This window comes from Nomascus leucogenys, chromosome 21, assembly GCF_006542625.1.
Source record: "Nomascus leucogenys isolate Asia chromosome 21, Asia_NLE_v1, whole genome shotgun sequence".
Lineage (NCBI taxonomy): Eukaryota > Metazoa > Chordata > Mammalia > Primates > Hylobatidae > Nomascus > Nomascus leucogenys.
In genome coordinates this window covers 50453139-50469233 of record NC_044401.1, presented here as the reverse complement: position 1 = coordinate 50469233, position 16095 = coordinate 50453139, and the positions used below count along the sequence as shown (strand labels likewise).

The 16095-nt window shown below is 46.6% G+C and overlaps 1 protein-coding gene and 1 long non-coding RNA gene across 2 annotated transcripts in view; one reads left to right on the top strand and one right to left on the bottom strand.

The window, feature by feature from the left end:
* Positions 1-15009, top strand: part of FGD5 (FYVE, RhoGEF and PH domain containing 5) — a 124317-nt gene extending 109308 nt beyond the window's left edge. The window contains exons 15-21 of the mRNA XM_030801878.1: positions 2481-2580; positions 2977-3114; positions 3612-3741; positions 4572-4702; positions 6620-6748; positions 13088-13242; positions 13640-15009. Coding sequence (XP_030657738.1) covers positions 2481-2580; positions 2977-3114; positions 3612-3741; positions 4572-4702; positions 6620-6748; positions 13088-13242; positions 13640-13676 — 820 coding nt within the window. The 3' untranslated portion in view covers positions 13677-15009. The remainder of the gene's footprint in view (positions 1-2480; positions 2581-2976; positions 3115-3611; positions 3742-4571; positions 4703-6619; positions 6749-13087; positions 13243-13639) is intronic.
* On the bottom strand, positions 1007-3740 carry LOC115832138. Its single transcript, XR_004027577.1, has 3 exons — positions 3657-3740; positions 2866-2970; positions 1007-2015 (listed from the first exon to the last, which is right to left on the bottom strand). It is a non-coding gene; the product is annotated as an uncharacterized LOC115832138 (long non-coding RNA).
* Positions 15010-16095: the final 1086 nt, after the last annotated feature.

Below are 16095 nucleotides of genomic sequence, written 5' to 3'. Positions count from 1 at the left end.
ACCCTGTCTCTACTAAAAATACAAAAAATTAGCCAGGCGTGGTGGCGGGCGCCTGTAGTCCCAGCTACTCTGGAGGCTGAGGCAGGAGAATGGTGTGAACCAGGGAGGCGGAGCTTGCAGTGAGCTGAGATCACGCCACGGCACTCCAGCCTGGGCGACAGAGCAAGACTCCGTCTCAAAAAAAAAAAAAAAAAAAAATTCCATACACTGAGTGGCTTATAAACAACAGAAATTTCTCACAGGCTGCAGGTCAGGAAGTCCAAGGTCAAGGCACTGGCAGATTCGGTGTCTGGTGAGGTTCTGCTTCCTGGTTCAAAGACGGTGCCTTCTCACATAGACAGTGCTACCTCATGTGGTGGGAGGAGCAAGGGTCTCTCTGGGGCCCCTTGTATAAGGGCACTAATCTCATTCGTGAGGGCTCCACACCCATGGCCTCATCACCTCCCAAAGGCCCTGCCTCCCAACACCAGCGCCTTTGGGAAGAGGATTTCTGCATTTGAATTTGGGGGGACACAAACATTTAGACCACAGGGGGGCATGGCCTTTCTATCAGAAAGATCTGCATTTCTGCAGGTCCTCAGGTTGCCTGGGATCCTCATCTCTGGCTTTAGACCATGACCTTAAAGAGCATCCCCTTTTCCTTCTCTCAGGGCAAGATAAGCTCAAGCTCTCGGGGGCTTGGAAACCAGGGAGGTATGGCTCCAGCCAAGAGCAGCTCTTCAGTCAGGGACGTGCATGGCAGGGGTCAGCAAGGCTTCTGGGGCTTGGGTGTCTCCTCTCAGCAAGCACATGACCCTGGGATGGCAGCAATGCCTATCACATGGGGGTTTATCCTGCACTGGGCGGTTCTGAGTGTGAAATGGGATCTAAATGCACTCATGCACATGCATTCTCATAGATGCATTTTCTCATTAAAATCATTTATTAGGTGGGGCATGGTGGCTCATACCTGTGATCCCATCACTCTGGGAGGCTGAGGCTGGAGGATTACTCGAGGCCAGGAGTTTGGGACCAGCCTGGGCAACATAGTGAGACCCTGTCTCCAAAAAAAAAAAAATTTAAGCATTTATTAGCCACACCTCAGTGACAGGTCTGGCAACAATTTAGCCATTGTTGTGCTCTCCAGGAGCCCACATTACAGGTAGGAGAGTTGTAAACTGCTTCAGATGCAGGGAAGTAACTGCTGTAACAATTAACAGTGGTAATGACAACAGTAACAGGCATTAGACACCTGTCAGGCCCCAGACACCGCCGGGATCCTCATCACTACCCTTAGAGCTGGGGTTTGCGGCTCCTTCCATGCATAGGGAGTTGAGGCTTGCAAAAGGGTCACACAGCCAGGTGAGGTGGAACTGGAGTTTGAACCCAGGACTGTGTGGACCAGAGCTTTTATCTGTTACAGTCTACGGCATGAGGGAGTAGAAGAGGGCTTGGAAACCCAAAGGAGGGACTGCCCCATCTGGAGGAGTGAGGGAATGCTTCCTGGAGGAGGTGATGCCTGGGTGGGGATCGTGGCCATCACCTCTCCTTGTGATAAAATCAAGGGCAGGAGGCTGCCAGCATATAGTTTGTTAGTCCAGCCATGACATGAAGGTGGTGATGATCCACACATGGGCCTTCAGGTGGGGCTGCCCATCTCCCAGGGCAAGGACAGTGGCCTTTAGCATGCCAGTCACCTTCCTGCTAGTCCAGACCCTTCACACTTGAAGCTCCCAGGGGACAGCAGGACCCATTCATCAGCTTTTAGGGACATGGTGTCTTGCAGCCCACAATGCTGATTCAGCCTCTGCCCTGCAGCACTGCTCCCGCCCAGGCCAGCAGGCCCTTATGCTTGCTTTCCGGGGCAGGCTGCACACTTACCTGTGGTGTAGGCGCGGCATCTAGTGGAGACTGTGAGAACTCCACCCAGCTACCTGGCACACAGCCCAGGCGTAGCTCTTGCCACTCAAGAAGCCCTCCCTGGTGCAGAGCAGGGACTTGGAAAGTGCCTGTCGGATGACTGTCTGGGAAGCTATCTGGGGAGATGAGGAAGGTGGGAGACAGAGATGTTTACCTTTGCCAGCTCCCACCTACCCTTCGTCCTCCACAGGTACCCAGCCCTCTGTCCCCTGCCAGCTCGTTTCTCCTAAAGTGTGGGACCCTCTGGGCCTTCCTAATGTCTCTTGCTTTTGCACAATGTTGACAATGTGGTTCCACGTCCCACATCTCCCTTCATCCCCACAGCAGCCCTGGGAGTTAGGGGAATATTATTATTCCAGTGTAAGAAGAAACAGGCCCAAGGACAGCTAACGGACTGGTGGTCTGCTAGAAAACCTAGTCTGGCAGCTGATCTGTTCTTTGCTGATGGTTCTGGGCAGTGTGAGAGGTACAGGCTCGAGGGAGGAGGATGGGGCATCTGAGTGAGAACCTCATCCGTGCCGAGATGGAGGGTGGGAGGCAGAGCTGCTCCTGCCTTTGCTCACTCCAGCCCATGCCCGCAGCTCCTGTGCAGAGAGGGACGAGTGGTATGGCTGTCTGAGCAGAGCCCTCCCTGAGGACTACAAGGCCCAGGCTCTGGCTGCATTCCACCATAGCGTGGAGGTGAGTGGGTGGGCAGGGCCCAGGGGCCACCAGCCTCAGAGACCTGGGGTTCCTTGGGCAGGCATTGCTGTTGCCACTCACACCCAGATGGACGTGTAGCTCCTGTCAGTGGGGCACTGGCTCCCCCCACACCCCTGCCATGCTCCCACCCTAGTCAGGGGTGGCCTCCATGTAACCTAGGAGCCCAGCACCCCCAGCCCTGTTCTCACAGTCTGGCTGTTTCCCAACCAAGGGTGAGCATCCTGGAGGGTGCAGGAGGGTGCCTTCAGCATCAGACCCACTCACCCACACACGCACACACCCTGCACAGAGAAGCAGGGCAGGGCTCACTGGGCTGTGCATCTGGCTGGTCTCCTGGCCACATTCCACATTACTCAGCCAATTCTGTTGCTGCAGATACGAGAGAGGCTGGGGGTTAGTCTTGGGGAGAGGCCCCCCACCCTGGTGCCTGTCACACACGTCATGATGTGCATGAACTGCGGCTGCGACTTCTCCCTCACCCTGCGGCGTCATCACTGTCACGCCTGTGGCAAGGTGAGTCGCTCCATCTGGGGTGAGTGTGTGCGTGGGGGTGGGGTGGGGGAAGGGCATGTCCCTGCCCAGCCAGGGGCTCAGGGATGTCCAACAGCTACTGTAAGCCCCAGAGTGAGGCATGTTCACACCAACCTGGGAGGTACAGATTGCTAATTCCCATTTTATAGATCGTCAAACCAGAGCTCCAAGTCCCAGGCCTCTTCCACACCACTACGTTTTCAACAGAAAACCGTAGCATACATGGCTATTGTGCTTGGAGAAAAAAGTATCATGTAGTGGTTAAGGGTGCAGGCTCATCAGAAAAGCAGATAGGCACTGGCTCAGAAACAAGTTGAAGCCTTGCCGGAAAAGTAGGGGACACGCACAGCTCCATGATCAGAACCTGGGGCTCCCTAGGGGCAGTTGTGGGTGGATTAGCAGAGGGAGCGGAGGGGAGGGGTGCAGGTCTCCTTTGCACGCACTGAGAGGGATGAGAATCTTCCCACCTGGGCCTGCAGATCGTGTGCCGGAACTGTTCGCGGAACAAGTACCCGCTGAAGTACCTGAAGGACAGGATGGCCAAGGTCTGCGATGGCTGCTTCGGGGAGCTGAAGAAGCGGGGCAGGGCTGTCCCGGGCCTGATGAGAGGTAACCTGGGGACCACTTGCCTTCTTCCAAGTGGCCTGGTGGCTTCTCCCCAGGCTCCAGTGGCTTCTCTGTGGTCCATGGTTCATGCCTGAAACCGCTTTCCCTGGAGGGAGTTATTCACTCCATGGAGGGAGGAAATAGAGGTTCGGGCACCATTTCCCAATATGTGGATTCTGTGGAAAAGTGATTGGTGTCCCCAGAAGAAGAGCTCTGTGGGTAGCTAAGCTTAGGAATCAGTGTGTCTGTAAGGAGACAGAGGCAGGGAACTCCTGTGTCCTTTACCATAGAGGCCCTCTTGTCAAGTGTGCCATAGGCCTGTGTCCTGTGACACCTTTCTGGGACTAAGGACTATATAAGCCTGGCAGCAGAGGAGCTGGGGTCAGGGAGGGGTGAAGCTATTCCACACAGGAGCCTTGGGAAGCTGAGCCGGCCCTTGAGAGACCTGGTCAGTGCTGAAGGGACAGGCCTTGCCCAAGCAGGGTCAAGTTCCCAGGAAGGAGAGCAGGTGTATCTTGGGCCTAAAACTAAAGTCTTTCCCTGGCCTCCACTCCACGGGGCTAGACTAAGGTCATCAGAGAAGACAGCCCAGTCCCTGCTACCTGGAGGCCTGGAGGTGAAGGGCTGTCCAGCGCCCTGGAAAAGCATCCCCTCCCCAGCCCCCATAGCCTTTGTCTGTTCCTGTGGGAGGGAGGGAGAGTGCTTGACTTTCAGGTCCCACTTAACCCCCCATGGCTCACATTCCTGGAGGGATTTTACAGGAATCAGCGTTCCAAAGACAAGCCACAGGCACACCTCTCACCTCCCTTCCCCATGGCTTCTTTCGGTTACAGAGCGGCCTGTGAGCATGAGCTTCCCACTCTCTGCACCCCGCTTCTCAGGCAGTGCCTTTTCATCCGTCTTCCAGAGCATTAACCCCTCGACCTTCAAGAAGCAGAAGAAAGTCCCTTCAGCCCTGACAGAGGTAAAGCAGGCAGGGCTACCCAAGTGGGAAGTAGGGCATTTGGAAGGTTCATGGTTGTCCTGGGTAGATGGAGTCAGACCCTGCCCTGTCCCAGCCTGACCAGTCTCTTCCAGACAGAGCATTCCTAATGGAAGCATCCCAGCTACGAGGACCGACTTGACAGTGATGGTGCTAGGAGACATCTTTCCCATCCTTCTCTCTACTTCTCCCCTCCTCCTCTTTTCTTTTCTCTCCTTTTTCTCCTGCCCCATAGCCTAGATCTAGTACCCAAGCAGACTGCACAGATCACGGGGGCTCTTCAGTCTAAAGGAGCCAAATTCCTGGGTTGGTCCTTCCATGTCATCCTCTCATCCTAGGGGGTCCCAACCCGGCTCAGGTGTTGAGGTCCCTGGAGGCCATGGGCTCCTCAAGAAACTTCAGAATTGGCTAAACTCAGTTGTATCCCACAAATAGGACCAGATTGTATGTCTGTATTTCCATTCACAACCACAGACCAATGTATGTCTGTGAATACACAAGGAGTCCACAAGTGTGATCAGCTGCTTCCAAGTTAGTCCATTAATATCAAGTAGCAGGTAGCAAGGGTTTAAAAGTGTTAGAGAATGGAAAATTTAAATAGGTACAGTTTTATCCCTTAACTTGTTCCTTTTGCAAATTAAAAATCTTGGAAATAACACATACAGCCGGGCGCGGTGGCTCACGCCTGTAATCCCAGCACTTTGGGAGGCTGAGGTGGGCAGATCGTGAGGTGAGGAGATCGAGACCATCCTGGCTAACACAGTGAAACCCCGTCTCTACTAAAAATACAAAAATCAGCCGGGTGTGGTGTCATGCACCTATATTCCCAGCTACCCTGGAGGCTGAGGCAGGAGAATCGCTTGAACCTCAGGGAGGTGAAGGTTGCAGTGAGCCGAGATGGCGCCACTGCACACCAGCCTGGCGACACAGAGAGACTCTGTCTCAAAAAACCTGAACACATACATGGTTAAACATTTTTCCCAAAAAAGTACAAAACAGCACATATGATGAAAAGTGAGTTTCTCATCCTTCCCAGCCTCCCTCAGTCCCACCGCCATCAAGTTTCTTATGGATCCTCCTAGAAATTTTCATGCACATACATAATACAGATGTACATTCATAGATCTTCTTTTTCTACCCAAAAGACAACATATTATACAGAATCTCTTCTGTTTTCTCCACTTAATTTGTCTTAGAGATCATTTCATAATGACATATATGTATAAAGCTCACATTTTTTACATTGCATTCCTCTTTTACTAATAAGGAAATTGAGACTTAGAAGAAGTCAGCAAATTGCTCATCATTAACCACCTAGTAATTGGTAGAGCCTGGATGGGAAATCCAGGTTGGTATTAACTCCAAGCCTGCGTTCCTCACCACATGAAGCCTGTGGACAGAATACTACTACCCCCTGCCACCACAAAGAGTAGTAATAATAATAAAAGGACTTAACGCTGCACACACCCCACTAGGCAGGAGACTATAATACCTTTTAGGTAACAATACAAAGAGGATCTCTCCCTAAATGTGAGGAAGAGATAAGTTGAAAGTGCAAGAGTTAATTTTAGAAGGAAGAACCTTTCGCCGAAGTACCTGAACGAAGTTTCTTGAGTTGAGGGGCTGAGGTTGAGAGAGGGAACCAAGAATCTGAAACACCACTAGAGGGCAGCATCAGCATTCCCAAAGTCATCCGGGTCCATTCATTAAATCTTGATTCTCAAAGCGTGAAGCACCATCTTGCTGACTTTGGTACTGGGTAGATCCTGAGACCTTATCCAGTGTCAAAGCAGTATAAGTAGTCAGCCAAATGATTTGCAGTGTCATTTTGAATTGTGCTCTATTTGAACTGTGCCTGACCACCGGGGTGGCCTGACCGCTCTGCTTCCCTCCTGCCAGGTGGCTGCCTCTGGAGAGGGCTCTGCCATCAGTGGCTATCTCAGCCGGTGTAAGAGGGGCAAGCGGCACTGGAAGAAGCTCTGGTTTGTCATCAAAGGCAAAGTTCTCTACACCTACATGGCCAGTGAGGTAGTAGTGATCTGCACTCTCTCCCCTCTCCTCTCTCCTGTGAAATGACCCCCTGGGGCCTGCACACATCCTGTCACCTGCAAGGCTGTGTGAGTCCTGGCTGCTGAGCCAGTTCTCGTGGCAGTCAAGTTTTTAGTGAGCAATGCCATGTGCTCAATGTTGCTGTGGCTACACAACCACACACCACTTCAAAATCTAAGGAATTTGCAGTTTCTTTGTGGAGATAAGAAGGTACGGACATGCCAAGCTGTGCTGCAAAGTGTTTAAATGGCATAGGCCCAGCATCTAGGACAAAGACAGGACAAGCCAGTCATGCCACAAAAGAAAACGCCTTCCTACTGTCTACTTAGATTGCTTGGGGCAAAATTCAGCAGTGTGGAGGAAGCTACTCCCTTTCTGTCTGTCCATTTCTTTTATAGGGTAACTCTGGTAACTCTTCTAAAGAAAACTGAAATCTGTATTTTATAGAATACCTTTAGGTGAGAGAGCCTTGGAAATCAAGCTTACTTCCAGAGTAGACAGATGTGTGGCTGTGGTTGTGTAGCAGGGTGCTGTCTGGCCCTGACCGAGGCTGAACCTGTTGGATAATGTGAAACATTTCTATCTCCATGCTCCACCAGCTGGTGGCTTCTGGGTGGTCAGGCATAGTTTCAGCTTTGAAAATGGGAGTTAAATGTATTCTGATGAGCTGCAGAGGGGGGGTGCTTTGTTCCACTGGGATATGCATGTCAGATAGGGCTGGCTCTTCTCCCCTGGCCACAGATGCTAGCAAATGTGCAGAAGGCACTTCCTTCTTTGGGGCATGAAGCTTCCCTCTGGAAGGACCTGCAACTGTGAAGGTTGCCGTGTGCCCATCCCCAGGGATCACAGAGGATGGCTTTCTAGAAGAAATTGCTTTGGAGCCATACTTAAACACTTAGCAAGGCCCCACATCTGTTTACTCTAAGCAAAGCAGGCAGACAGGGGATCTGCCATAGCCCTGAGTGGCTTGGGTACCCGGTGAGCCACACCCCACCCTGAGGGGCCTTTGCCTGTGTCCACAGGTGGAGTCTTCCACACTGTGGGGGATTTTTATCTTTCCAAAACAAACTGAACAGTTGTCATGGAAGTGACAGCATAAGCTTATTTTAAAAGACGGATTTAGGGGCCTGGCATGGTGGTTCATGCCTATAATCCCAGGACTTTGGGAGGCTGAGGATCTCTTGAGGCCAAGAGTTCGAGACCAGCCGGAGCAACATAGTGAAACCCTATCTCAACGAAAAATAAAATGAATGAATGAATGAATGAATGATGGACTTAAGTATGACTCCAAAGCAGTTTCTTCTAGAAAGAGGAATTTACATAATTTCTCAATAAACCTGTTCCAGCGATGGAACAAAGCTTTCAAATACCATCAAAGAAAAAAAGGTTCTGATGAAGTGGATAGCTGGTTTGCACTGTCTGCACCACTGCGCACCCCTGTCATGCACCCTGAGGTGGCCTAAAGCTGATGCAACTTGCTATTTAGTAACAGTCCTGGGAGAAAGCGACTATCAAAAATACATAGGAATCTTTATTTTTTCCAACATTTTCTGTTTGTTTCAAGACAGGGTCTTGCTCTGTTGCCCAAGGCTGGAGTGCAGTGGTGTGATCACTGTTCACTGCAGCTTTGAACCACTGGACTCAAGCCATCTTCCCAACTCAGCCTCCCAAGAAGCTGGGACCACAAGTGTGTGACACCAGGCCCAGCTAATTTTTTTATTTGAATTTTTTTTTCTTGAGATGGAGACTCACTCTGTCACCAGGCTGGAGTGCAGTGGTGCAATCTCGGCTCACTGCAACCTCCGCCTCCCGGGTTCAAGTGATTCTCCTGCCTCAGCCTTCTGAGTAGCTGGGACTACAGGTGCCCACCACCACGCCTGGCTAATTTTTGTATTTTTAGTAGAGACGGGGTTTCACCATGTTGGCCAGGATGGTCTCAATCTCTTGACCTCATGATCCACCCACCTCGGCTTCCAAAGTGCTGGAATTACAGGCGTGAGCCACCACGCCCGGCCAATTTTTTTATTTTTTGTAGAGGCAGTCTCACTATATTGCTCAGGTTGTTCTCGAACTATTGGCCTCAAGTGATCCTCCCACTTTGGCCTCCCAAAGTGTTGGGATTACAGGTGTAAGCCACTGTGCCCAGCCTATTTTTTCCAACATTTTATTATTTCTTTATTATATTTATTGTTTATAAAAATTTTCAAACATAAAGGAATGTTGAAAGAATTTTACAGTGAACTAGCCGGGCATGGTGGCTCATGCCTGTAATCCCAGCACTTTGAGAGGCTGAGGCAGGAGGATCACTTGAGGCCAGGAGTTAGAGATCAGCCTGGCCAACATGGCGAAACCTCGTCTCTACTAAAAATACAAAAATTAGCCGGGGATGGTGGCACGCACCTGTAGTCTCAACTACTTAGGAGGCTGAGGCAGGAGAATCATTTGAACCCAGGAGGTAGAGGTTACAGTGAGCCAAGATCACACCACCGCACTCCAGCCTGGGCAACAGAGCAAGACTGTCTTAAAAAATAATAATAATAATTTTACGGTGAACTATCATATGACCATTAACTAGATTGTACAATTAACATTTCCTACATTTCCTTTGTCAAGTACCTATCTATTCATCCTTCTATACCTTTTACTTTGATGTTTTTCAAAATATACTTACCCCTATGAATTCAATGTTTTTGTATCTTTTTTTTTCCTTTTGAGGTCTAATTTATATATAATGAAGTGCACAAATCTCAAATATACTATTTGGTGAGTTTTGATTAATGCACACACCTACAAATTGCCATTATCATCCCGTCCCCAGAGGCAACACCCTGTTCCAATTTTTTTCCACCATAGATTAGTTTTGCCTCTTGATCCTCAAACAGATGGAATCGTGTGACTTCTATTAACCATGATGTTTTTGAGATTCATTTATGTTGTTGCATATAGCAGTAGTTCACTTCTTTTTATGGCTGAGTAGTCTTCCGTTTTGTGAATATACCAGTTTTGTTTAGCTGTTCACCAGTCAAAGGACATTTGGATTGCTTCTAGGTTTTGGTGATTATGAATAAAGCTGCTTTAAACATTTTCATACAGGTTTTTGTGGGAACATAAATTTTTATTTCACTTGGGTCATTACTTAGGATTGGAATTGATGGATCATAAGGCAGGCATATATTTGGTTTATAAGGAATTGTGAGGCCTTTTTCCAAAGTGGTGTGCCATTTTACACTCCCCCAGCAACGTGTGTGAATTTGAGTTCTGGTTGCTCCACATCATTGGTAACAGTTGGTGTTGTCAGGCTTTAAAATTTTAGCCATTCTGGTGGGGCGTGTTGAGGTAACTCAGTGTTGTTTTAATTTAGATTTCCATAGTAACTAATGATATTAAGCACATGATTGCTTTCATGTGCTTATTGGCCACTCATATTTCCATTTGAGAAGTGTCTATTCAGATCTCTTGTCCATTTTTTTAAAGTAGGTTGTGCCTGTGATTGAGTTATAGGATTTCTTTCTGTATCCTATATACCACGCTTTTGTCAGATAAATGTTTTACAAATATTCTCCCTGTCTGTGGCTTGCCTGTTCATTTTCTAATGAATGAATGAATGAATGAATCTTTTGGTGAACAGCAGTTTATAACTTTGAGGAAGTCTACTTTGTCAGTGTTTCCTTTTATGACTGTTGCTTTCTGTGTGCTAAGGCATTTTTGTCTACTGCAAGTTACAAAGTTATTTTCCTCTATTTTCTGAAAGCATTAATGTTTTAGCTTTTACTTCTAGGTCTATCTCAAATTAATTTTTGTGTATGGTATGACATGGGAGTTGAGGTTCCTTTTTTTCATTATGAATATCCAGTTGTTCCAGCACCATTTGTTGAAAAGACTTGCCTCTCCCTATTGGATTGCTTCAGTGTCTTTGTTAAATCTCAAATGATGGAATAAATAGAGGTCTATTTCTGGACTTTCCATTGTGTTCCATTCATATATTTACCAATCCTTATGCCAGTACCAAATTGTCTCAAATACTATAACTTTATAGTAAGTCTTGAAGTCAGGTTGTGTAAGTCCTCCAACGTAGTTCTTTTTTAAGACTGTTTCAAGGCTGGAAAGGTGCCTACGCCTGTACTCCCAGCACTTGGGACACCAAGACAGGCAGATCACTTGAGGCCAGGAGTTCAAGACCAGCCTGGCCAACACAATGAAACCCCGTCTCTACTAAAAATACAAAAAATTAGGGAGGTGTGGTGGTGCATACCTGTAATCTCAGCTACTTGTTAGGCTGAGGCATGAGAATCGCCTGAACACAGCAAGCAGAGGTTGCAGTGAGCCAAGATCACACCACTGCACTCCAGTCAGACTTTTTTTTCCCAGACTCTGTCTCAAAAAAGAAAAAAAATTGTCCTGGGCATTCTAGGTCTTCTATGTTTTCATATAAACTTACCAATTTCTATGATAGGGATTATGGAATCTATAGACCAATTTGGGGAGAACTAGCATTGTAATATTGAATCTTTCAATCCATGAACATGGTACATAGATTTTCATTTATTTAAGCCTTGAATTCTCTTTTAGTGTTTTGTAGTTTTTAGTGTAGACATCTTATACTTCTATTAATATATTTCGTAATATTTTTTGGATGCCATTTTGAATGGAGTTTATTTTCTAGTTGCTGCTACTATATACACATAAAAACTGATTGTCTTGTGACCTTTCTAAATTGATTTTTAGTTCTAGTAGTTGTTTTGTGTTTTTTTGCAAGCACAAATAGTTCTACCTCTTTTCTGATCTTTATGTCTTTATTTCTTTTTCTTTCCTTAATGTAATAGTTAGGGCCTCCAGTACAATGTTGAATTGAATTGATGAGAGTGAACACCACTCTTGCCTTGTTTCCAATTTTAAGGAAAAGCATTTGGTGTTTCACTATTAAGTATGATGTTAGCTGTAGGTATTTTATAGATGCCCTTTGTTAGTTAACAAAGTTTCCTTCTACTCTAGTTTGCTAAGAGGTTTTTTGTTGTTGTTGTTTTTGTTTTCACCATGAATGGATATTGAATTTTGTCAAGGGCTTTTTCTGATCTAGCAATCCTTGAGAATTGATTCCTTTTATTTTTAAAAAATATTTTTTTCTTAGTTTTCTGGGGTTTTAGGGATGAGGTCTCACAATGTTGTCCAGGCTGGACTCAAATTCTTGGCCTCAAGCAGTCCTCCTGCCTTGGCCTTGAGTGTATCTGGGTCTACAGGTACATGCCACTGTGCCCAGCTTGATTCTATTCTATACACAAACTGTACTCCCCTTCTTCTTCCTCCCACCACCATTCTAATATGCTTAATTATATCTCTTTATGTGTTTTTACAAAGTCTGTATTGTTTATGAACATGTATGTTTTTACATAACTGTGTATAAAAATGTCTTTACCTATATATAAAAATCTTTTTCCACTGAGCACTATGTGTCTAAGATCCATCTGTGTTCTTTGGGTATATCTCATCAAATTGTTAGCAACTTTATAGCACAGACAGTGCAAGCGCTCCATATTGAAATAGTGTAAATGAGGTTTTGGAAGAATGAGTATAGAATATGTGATCAGAAGTAACTAAAAAACTGAGTCACTGACTGATCAAATCCATGGAAAGAATGTGGGGTTAGAAGGTGGTCATGAGTGCAAATTCTGGATCTGCTCTTGGTACTGGCTGTGTGATCTTGGGCAATTAACCTTTTTTGAGCCTTGGTTTCTTCTTAGAATGGGAGTGACACCTTCTATGATTGTTGTGAAGATTAAAGATAATGAAAATATAACTGCCTGGTCCCTGATAAACTGTCACAATATGTTGAGACAATATGTGAGACAGAGTCTCACTCTGCCCCCCAGGCTGGGGTGCAATGGTGCGATCTCGGCTCACTGCAACCTCTGCCTCCTGGGTTCAAGCCATTCTTCTGCCTCAGCCTCCCAAGTAGCTGGGATTACAGGCATCTGCCATCACACCCAGCTAATTTTTGTATTTTTAGTAGAGATGGGATTTCACCATGTAGGCCAGGCTGGTCTCGAACTCCTGACCTCAGGTGATCCACCCGCCTCAGCTTCCCAAAGTACAGGGATTACAGGCGTGAGCCACCACGCCCAGCCAGTGTTGAGTTTCTTTCCTTCCTCAGGGCTGGCTCTGGGGGGGAGCGAGGGTCAACAGTTTGTGTGTGGTGAGCCCGCAGGTGCCAAAGCACAGCCCACACAGAGGCACTCTTCACGCATCTCAGATTGGAGATAACAGTAAATGACTATGCAGAGTGCGGTGTTTAATGTCAATTTTTCCTTCTGTTCTCTGCAGGACAAAGCGGCCATGGAGAGTATGCCTCTGCTAGGTTTCACCATTGCTCCAGAAAAGGAAGAGGGCAGCAGCGAAGTAGGACCTATTTTTCACCTTTACCACAAGAAAACCTTATTTTATAGCTTCAAAGCAGAAGATACCAATTCAGCTCAGAGGTACCAAAATAACTAATTAGTCTTATAGCTTTTTGTTCTCTCAGAAAGAAACAAGTTGTTTCTTGGGGCTTTGGCTTCTGTTCTGCTCCATTCTTCCTATCCCATTAGGTCCCTTTGGGCCATAGCAGAACTGCAGAACTACCTGTTCTTTGTCACATTCATGTTTAGACTGTTTTGATTCATTCATGAATCAAGCATGCATTGATTCAGTAAACTTTTGCAGTGTTCCAGGCCTTTTGCTGAATATAGAAAACATGTTTGAGAAACAAATAGGAATACGACATGGTCCTTGACTTCAAACTAAGAGGAATCTACTAGTCCAATCTTTTCTAGGTTCTGTGACCAGAGTCATAGGCAGAGCCGCAAAACCAAATGTCCCCTCTGTTTTGTTTTATAGGTGGATTGAGGCCATGGAAGATGCGAGTGTGTTATAGCAGTTATCAAGCATGTGGACTCGTAACAAATTCTTAGGTCAATGTGTGAATGCTTTTAGAAGCTAAGCTGTGGCTCAAGTCATCCGGACACACACCTGGATTCAGCAATGAGGCCTGACCTTTTTTGCTATAACCGCCCCACCACTCCCCTGCCCCTGCCAACATCTTCATGAGTGGAACCCTTAAGGGATATTTATGGACCTCTCCTTTTCTGTGTTTTCCACCCCCACCCCCACCCGCCACCCGGTAATAAACTATTTCCTTACCCCGCAGTGAGTTAAAATTTAGTAAGATGAAGATGTGGAAACCAATAGAAAAGCATATTTAGAAATGCAGGCTCTTTAGTAGAAAGAAGCTCTTACAGTTTTTACTCATGATAAATCTTATCACCTTTCAAAAATTGATTGTGGTGCCTCAGGTGAAATGAGAAGCTATCAGTAACAGCTACTCTCATCGAAAGCACTTTATTATTTTACGGAGCTGCAACCTCCAATTTTGTGTTTTCTAAGTGATTTACTTAAGTCAATAACAGATGGAATCCTGTGGACTAATGTGCCACCAGTTTTCTAACAAGGGTGTACATAAAATTGATTTTGTGCAGACCTGGCTGTGGCTTGCTGGTGTGCAAGCACACATCACTTTAGAGGGGCTGCGCCCTACCAGATAGGAAGGGGAGGATTTTCTCCTCCAGTCGACCTTGTGACCTGTATACTAACATAACTTATTAAAGGAGGGGTCCCTCCTCCCCAGAGCAGTCCTCAACACTATGTCAGTGCTGGAAACGCAGCCACTGGCAGATCTGGCCCCCCAGAGGTCACTGCAGAGCCTCTGTAAGAGTCAGGGTCTGCTTTAATTTATTGTGTGCCTTTCTGTGTTTACCTCACTCAAGCTGACAACATTGTTTATGGGAATCTATCCTTCTTTAGACACACGGTAATCCTTGGGCTGTATTACTGAAGGCTTTTTATTTTTTTGAGAGGTGAAAAAGAAAAAAAGTTAGACTCCAAAGTTGAATTCCTGGTCTTGGCAGATGGCTCTGGGCACAGCGAGGGAGCACAGAAGTTGTGGCCTGAGGCTGTTCTATGGGCACTTAGGGCTAAATCGGCTCTTGAGGGTGACTGTTGCTCATTCTGCTGGACAGGTTTTTACATAAAGCAAAGGGCATGTGAGGGGTGGGATTCCTTGTTACTCTTACTGCAATAAAAATCAATTGTCTGATATCCTGTCCCCATTCTGTTGCTGTCCTGTCCCCTACAAAAAAGGGCATTTGCTGACAAACTTTTTGTAAAAAGCACCATCTCCGGACTTATTTGCATTAAATATTTCAGGGGAATTTTTTTTTTCCAGTTTGCAGTTCTTTTAAAATGTTTGCATTAAACATATAACCAATGATTCAAACTAAGTGATTAGACAGTGTTTTTGTTAATTTTTGAGGGCTTAATTCCAACTGAATCATTTTCATCATCAGACACTGAAATGGGCTTCCTAGAGCTGTTGAGCAGAGCAGGACTTCAGTACCAGGCAGGGGGAAGTTTCCCCAGTCTGCTCATGTTGCCGCCCTGGTCAGTTTCTGAGTTCCAGATAGAATTACGGGTCTGAAAATTATCAGAAGGCCTCTTTTACTTTATATCATCCTATTTTGGATGCTCTGTAAAGAGGTAATAGGGCTTTTATTTCTCAGTGAATAGTTACCCTAATAAAAATGTCTGGGTTATAGATGAAAAACACACTGGATGGGTTTTGTGAAAGGAAACTGGCAGGGGCTCGTGTGTGACTGGGCAAGGGATTACCTTTTATCTGGACCTTGTATTACATGTCCCTCCTGTGGTTCTTTGTGTACTCATTTCAGGCTAATTTCTACTACCTTTTCTACTGGGGATGAAGCCACCCCACCTGGTCAGAGGGTGCTCCTTCCCACTGGATCCAGATGCTGGGGATATGACCAGCCATGACACCACGGAGATGCTGCTCGAAGTCCCCCATAATACCTGCTCTGCCCCTCTGCTCCCTGGGCACAGAGCAGCCCCTTCACTGTGCACCCCCAGCAAAGGCCATGTTTATCAGGAAGCAGCAGCATAGACGAGCCACTCACTTAAGTTGCTCTGAGCTTTGGTGTCTTCTTCTATTACATGGAGATCATTCTAGCTTCTCCCACAGGTTCAGGGGAAAAGGCACAAATGAAATGTTTGTGAAAGTGGTCTGAAAAGAGCAGGGCCCATAACTTTACTTTTACTTTGTATAATAACACCATGCCCTTCCCCACTGGTTTATCAAAGTCGTGGGCCCTGCTCTTTAACAGTACAAAATGAAGACAATACACAGAAGACCTTTTTCCTTATCCATGAAAATTGGGGCTAGGTGTGGTGGCTCGTGCCTGTAATCCCAGCACTTTGGAAGGCTGAGGCAGGAGGACTGCTTG